This window comes from Nannobrachium achirus, assembly GCF_963921795.1.
Source record: "Nannobrachium achirus genome assembly, chromosome: 19".
Classification (NCBI taxonomy): Eukaryota; Metazoa; Chordata; class Actinopteri; order Myctophiformes; family Myctophidae; genus Nannobrachium; species Nannobrachium achirus.
In genome coordinates, this window is record NC_137826.1 from 49,026,333 (window position 1) to 49,033,832 (window position 7,500).

The window sequence follows — 7,500 nt, forward strand, 5'->3', positions numbered from 1 at the left end:
TCATCCAAAGGTCCTGGTGTTTTAAACACATAAAAAGGAGGAGAAAAAAGTTGTTTACTTTCTGTTTGTGGAGATTCTGCCTGGCAACCGTCTCCCACAGGCAGAGAGAGAGAGAGAGAGACAGAGAGAGAGAGAGAGAGAAAGAGAAATAAAATATGTCTTGGATTTGGTCCAGATGGAATGGATTCATATTATTCACACAAAGCACTTTTTGGTTTCATGCTTTGTTCAGTTAGGAAAGGAAAGGAAGTGTGTAGTGTGTAGGAAGGAAGGTTGCAGTGTCCATCCATCCATCCATCTTCAACCGCTTATCCGGAATCGGGATGCAGGGGTAACAGTTCCAACAGAAACGTCCAGTGTTCCCTCTACTGAGCAATAGGGCTGTCACGATTATGACATTTTACATGACAATGAATTGTCACTCAAATAATTGCGATTAATGATTATTTAATTGTGTAATTGTCGTTGACAATTACATTTCTGTTAGGCTTTAGGCTTGAAGTTGCACATGGTAGATATGACATAACCTAAATATACAAAGAAATGACTGACATATTTGACAACTTTATACTTAACTCATTGAGTGCCAATCCCGAACTAGTTCGGCTTTATTAGCGTATCGCAGTGTGCCGATCCCGAACAAGTTCGGCTTTTTAAAAAAAAAAAAAAAAAAATTTTTTTTTTTTTGAAAAAAATTTTTTTGAATTTTTTTTTTTTTTTTTTGGACCCCATCAAATCTGGTGAACATGATTTCAATCGCGATTTAGCATGTTCCACCCCCATACAACCCCATCTAACATACAGGGCAGCCATGTTTGTTTACATAACATGTAAAACATAATGGCGATTATCTCAAGAATGCCTGAACGGATTTCCAATCGGATTTTTTTGTTTGAAAGCTGTGAACAAACTGCACAAATCCACTCCAATGCAATCCAGGATTGCATTGGATTTTTTAGAGCTCATTCTTCTCTGTTTTTTTCCCATGCATGAGGTGTGCAAGGTTTAATCATGGCTAAGTTGACGAAAATAAGGCTTCTAAAATGCTTGGTAGCCAATAGCTAACTTCAAGCTAACTTCATCCTCTTCCTGTACATGCACAAAGGAAAGTGTTCAGGCAAGTCATGGCTGCAGGGCTTCTGCATATACCTGCATATACCAGCATATCTCTATGGGATTTTCTCTGGTCACTGGGCGCCCTCTAGTGGTGAAAGGGGTGGCACTCAAAGAGTTAAAAAAGAACATTGATAGTGGAAATAGCTGATCTACTAGCTTGCAACGCTATTTCCACTATTTTTGAAATATACGGTATGAACATTTTTCAACATGGAAACAATTATGACGATTATGTAAAATAATCGCGATTGTGTCAAATAATTGCGATTAGACGATTATGTAATAACTGTGACAGCCCTAACCACTTCACCCGGGGGGATCCCCAGGCGTTCCCAGGCCAGTGGAGAGATGTAATCCCTGGCTTTATCTGGTCCTTGGTCTGCCACAGGGTCTGCTCCCAGTGGGATGTGTATAGAGGACCTCCCTAGGGAGCAGAGCACACGAGCGGAGTGGAGCGATGACAAAAGCCGCTCCGTTCTCCAGAGGGCTCTTGTCCCACTCGCTCGTCGCTCTGGTCGGCCACCGGGCCGCTCCGCTCCCCGCTGCTCCGTCGCTCAACTTGATTTTCGCATCTCTTGCTCCGCGCTCGCTCCACGCTCCGCTCAGGGCCGTCAATCAGAGTCAAAAAAGTAGTTTGCTACCATGTGCGGAACGCTTTCTCCTTTGCCAGTGTGTTCCCAACACAAATGGCTGTGCTAATGTGAGCCTCGGCTTTGATGGAGACTTGGAGAGCTTTCCACTCGCCACTGATTTGTTGGAAACATGCGGCGCGCGGCCCCAACAGGATCGGCTCGGAGCGGAGGAGGGTCGGCGCTCAGACCCATTATAAAAGTTGCTCGCTCACGCTCAACTAAAAAACGGCTCGCTCCGCTCCCCGCACCGCTCGCGCTCCACTCCGCTCCGCTCGTATGCTCTGCTAGGGAGATGCCCGGGAGGCATCCGTACTAAATTTAGATGCCCGAAACACCTAAGCTGGCTCCTTTCCAAGTGTAGGAGCAGCGGTTCTACTCCAAGTCTCTCTCGGGTGACTGAACTTCTTACCCTATCTCTAAGGGAGATACCAGGCAGCCACTCATCTGAGAAAAGTCATTTTGTACGCTTGTACAAACGGGTGTGCAAGGGGCATACACAGCCCGTGACCCGTGATTGGCTATGGGGCAGACACACTGACACACACACACACACACACACACACACACACACACACACACACACACACACACACATAGATTTGGCAAATTTATAGATGGATGGAAGGAGTGTGGTTCCCTAGCATCCTTTAAAATCGCCCTGAAAAACCACTTACAGGCGGCAGCCATTCGAAACTGGCAATAACAAACCAATAACAACCCAGCCTCCCCTGACCCTCCTTTGTATTTACCTACAGTATATATTTTTTGCACTGTTCTTTTTATTTACTATATCTACTGCATAGTACTGTGTTCTATCTGTCTGTCATTCAATGTTATATGAGATACTTCAATGGTTTCCTATGGAAATAAGCGTAGTCTTTTCTAGGATCTCCTTTTATTTGCCCTTGTACCAGTGAACTGTACCGTCATGAAACTGTACCCTTTCCTATGCAAACTTCTAATAAAGTCTTCAATCAACCAATCAATCAATCAATCAATCTATGGAAGGATAGATGGATAGTTAGATAGATATTTATTATCATTTGTCATTACAATAGTTGTGATGTCAATAAAGTAGTTGTGATGTCTTTGTGATGTCATTACAGAGCGGATGGAAACGGCCAATAAGCAGCTGGCTGTCAAAGAATGTGACGGCTCCGAAGACAACCGCAAAACCATCGCACAACTGCTCACACAGAGTGAGTACCGTGCACACGCACACGCACACACACACACACACACACACACACACACACACACACACACACACACACACACACACACACACAGTGCTTAATTTGTGCCGGATCAAGCCGGATCTTGTTCCGGTACCTCACTTTTTCTGACCGGCACCTATTTCATTGGATCCGCCACCTATTTGATTTTGAATCAAGGATCCGGGACCTTCCCTGTCAATAAAAATCTATAAATAAACTGTTTTTTTAATCTATGTTCTCTCTGTTTTATGTTGTTCTGGTGTGACCCTTGTTTGATAATTTTTTAAATATTTGTATGCGTTTTAATCTGAAAAACAAAATAGGGGTTTGACAAACATCAATCATGTGATGACACAGGTTCACGCAACTAGTTGTTTTGTTTCCGCCTCGGTCGCACGCTGCACTGCACACTGCACAGGGAGTTTACCATGGAGTTTACCGGGCAACAAAACAATACGCAAGCAAGCGGCTGCTAAAATGTCAAAGCGACAGACTAAACTTTAACGTTCTTCAAACCAGTCGGTCAGCCAGACCCCAAACAGGCCAAAGTTATTTCGGCAGATAGCGACAGGCCGACAGCACAGCAGCAGCGGGGCTCTGTGCTGTAAACAGCGGCACAGATGAGGAGGAGGAGGGGGCAGCCACTGGCATGATGACACCCGATGACCAGCACGGGGAACGAGAGGAGGAGGATGAGGAGGATAAATCAGAGAGTGAGGACGAAGGAGGTGGTGAGGAGGACAGGACAGCAGCGACAGGTGAAAGGGGGCTCCTTAGTACTGCAGGGGGGATTTGGACCGAGGCTCAGTTCAATGCCATAAAAGGCTTTTAAGCACACGTTGTTAACTTGCATTTATCTTGTGCATTGTTATTGATTTAGAGCCATGAGTAAATGCTGTGAATGAGTGTAAAAATGTCCCATCGCTGCGTGGGTATGATTAGCGTGAGTCGTGACATTGCTTGCTCTGTTGCTCAGGGACAGCGCTGTTTTGTGTGTGTGTGTGTGTGTGTGCGTGCGTGCGTGCGTGCGTGCGTGCGTGCGTGCGTGCGTGCGTGCGTGCGTGCGTGCGTGCGTGCGTGCGTGCGTGCGTGCGTGCGTGCGCTGATGGACAGTGAATGGACAGAGAAGTGAGAGAACGTGTCACCCAGTTTAGGCTTGCTTTTTTTAAATAAAACTTCCAGTCCTAATTATAGGCTATGTCCCCTCCATTGAAGGGAAACTACATTAAATGAAGACTGGAGGACAGGAGAGCCAGTGAGAGTACTGTGAGACAGGAGGGGGGAGACCTTTGTGACGATGAAGAACTCATAGAACTGATTGCAACATCTCTGGAAAAAGATGTCATGTGTCTGAATTGGCAAGCATATAAAGAGGATTCAGTTAGTCATGGACAAAACACACGTGAACAAGAAAAGGAAATGCATCCTTGTTACACAGGACAATTAATCAGATTGAATCTGAATCTGCTTTTGTTGGACTGGACATTAGTGATATTACTGTTGTACACTGATATTTTGGTTAGCAACAGTGAGTTTGGCACTTTGGCTGTGTGTGCAGTGTTCTTACAAATACATTTTCACTTTACTATTTTGATACACCACACCTCTGTTGAAACAGATAAGATAATTATTCTATTGCACTGTGCAGTAGTGCTGTTTATATATGGTCATCTATGTTTTCGTCCTTCCAAATAGAGACTTTTTTGGCTTCTGTGATGCTTTATTGTTGACAGTGATATATACTGTATATATATAGTTAATGTGTTAATGAAAATGTACACCGGGTGTGCGTGCGTGCGTGCATGCACGCGTGTGCGCGCGTGTGCACGTGTGTGCATGTGCGCGTGTGCACGCGAAACCTAGGATCCCCCACCTTTTCATTGACAAATTAAGCACTGCACACACACACACACACACACACACACACGTTTATCATGCTTATTTTTGTTGATAACCTGTGTGCATGTATTGCATTGGAGCTGTTGAGCGAAATCAATTTCCTTCGGGATTAATAATGTATCTGTCTATCTATCTATCTATCTACACACACACGCACGCACGCACGCACGCACGCACGCACGCACGCACGCACGCACACACACACACACACACACAGACAGACAGACTACAAGAGAGTTCAGACAAAGTGAGACAGTTGTCTCTCTTTGTGGAAATATTTGTTTGTGTGTTTTCCTGGAAAATGAAACTCCACTGCAGGCTACGTGGAGTTCACAAAGCCATGTTTTCCCCTTAACACTGCTGCTTGTTGTGATGTTAGTGTCATAGACGTATCCCAGTTCAGATGGCATTAGTTCTGCATATCTTCACTGTCTGGCCAAAACCTCTTGACTCTATTTTTGAGTTTGTTTTTGTTTTTTTCTTCATTTTTTGGCATAAATCAGGGCTATTGAACACCCTTTATATCTGAGTGTTGGTTAAAATAATATTGAACCAATGGAAAGTAGTAAAAAGTGCTTGGGACAAAACCTCCTAACTCCACACTTTCTGCCAAACCAGCTAACTCCACCCGATTGGGCCTCTCTTTTTTTTTGATGAATATGTGCTATTGAACACCCTTTACATCTGAGTGTTGGTTAAAATAATATTGAACCAATGAAAAGTAGTAAAAAGCCCTTCGGTCAAAACCTCCTAACTCCACTTGAGCTCATTTTCCCGAAAAAGAACATTTTGGAGGCTCGACAGCAGAGATACTGTATAGAAGTCAGTTCAGATGTCATGTCATCAAAGCAGTGACCTCCGACGCTGCGAGCTTGTAGATCTGCTATTTTTGTAAGTCCATAAATGACTTCTAAATCCTTCTAAGGTTTTTGGAAAAACGCATGTTTCTATGTCAGCGGTTCTTTTTCATGTCAAGGACCCCTAGAATGATATGTTTGGCCGCCGACCTCCGTCTCAAAATATTATGTATCAGGGACCCCCCAAAAGCAAATATTTGAGTTACAAATGTTCGCTTTTAAAAAAGATATATTCAAAGATTTGAACTTGGTGCCGCGCTGTGAGCTTGTAGATCTGCTATTTTTCAATAGCTAAAGCATAAAATGATTCCACATCTTAACACATGGGAAGCCAAGGTTTCTAACATTTCTAGCTGTTGCTGCTGCCGTCGTTCACCTACGCTTTAATTTTGAAGAGCCTCGGAAGCTTTGTGCGTGTGCACGTGAGTGTCCACTGACGATTGAGGAGGATAATCCATTTGTTTACAAACACTCGCAAAACTAAAATCCAAACCGGGGCCGACCATCGCGGTAAAGTGTCGCCGTGAAAACAGGCAGATCTCTGCTTCCCTGGTGTTCTTTGCACCTTATTCAGAGATAAACGCCCTTTTTATGTTTCAGCATAGAATAGAAATCAATGCAGCCTAGACGCGCCATTTTGCTTCTCTGCGAGCCACGTTATGACGTATGGACCAGGATCTTTCACAGACAACACAACATGCGCGCAGCTGCATGCTGCACCATTAACCCTTTGTCTCGTACGAGATGACTCATTTTTTGGCAGAGCGACCTCCAGTGGCCGTATCTCGTTACTGAACAAGTTTGGCTCCTTGGGTGTTAATGGGTTAAACATCCCATCCTATAAAACAATAGTGAAAAAAAAAATAGTGGAAATAGCAGATCTACAAGATTGGACGCATTGTGAGCTTGTAGATCGCCTATTTCCACTATCAATGTTATTTTTTTAAGAATAAAGTTGTCAAATATGTCAGTCATTTCTTTGTATATTTAGGTTACGTGTCATATCTGCCATGTGCAACTTCAAAGCCTACAAGCCAAACAGAAATGTAATTGTCAACGACAAAAACACAATTAAATCGTTAATCGCGATTATTTGAGTGACAAATAATTGTTGCGTAAAATGCCATCATGGTGACAGCCCTACCTGTGTGTGTTCAGTGGCGTCAGTTCAGAAAAAGCTAAGGTATGGCAACATGACTAGTGTCTGTCATGTTTCCATACCTCAGCAACAGGCATGATATATTTATTTTAAGAAGCACATTTAATTTTTTCCCCCCGTTTCTACGGTTTCTTGGGCTGGATATGGCAGCCTGGAATGGTTGTTCAAGTGCAGCTAAACTTGTCATGTTAGTAAATTGCACCCGCGCAGCTGTCCTGCGAAACCTGGGAATATACCATTTTGTCAAGATGAATAAAAATGTGGAGAATATAATTATAATACCTTGTTAAAGTGGCCATTTTGTTACATTTTGCATTTCTAGTTATTTTACTGTAATTTAACAACATAATAACCAGAACAGATAGACAAAGAGACATTCATGGATTTATATTTAAAAGGGCAGCTGCATACCCCTGCCATACCCAATTGACGCCCCTGTGTGTGCTTCCAGATAAAGAGGTGGTCCGGGAGAAGGAGAAGGTGGAGATGGAGCTCAACGCTCTTCGCTCTCAGACCGAGGACCAGAGGAGACACATCGAGATCCGGGACCAGGCCCTGAACAACGCCCAGGCCAAAGTAGTCAAGCTGGAGGAGGAGGTAAGAAACATCCCCATCAGACC

General features: G+C 43.8%; 1 protein-coding gene across 1 annotated transcript in view; it reads left to right on the plus strand.

Moving 5' to 3' along the window:
- amot (angiomotin) overlaps positions 1-7,500 on the plus strand; it is a gene marked incomplete at its 5' end in the record, with an annotated part of 37,887 nt that overhangs the window by 21,701 nt on the left and 8,686 nt on the right. The window contains 2 exon segments of the mRNA XM_080749744.1: positions 2,855-2,947; positions 7,332-7,477. Coding sequence (XP_080605870.1) covers positions 2,855-2,947; positions 7,332-7,477 — 239 coding nt within the window.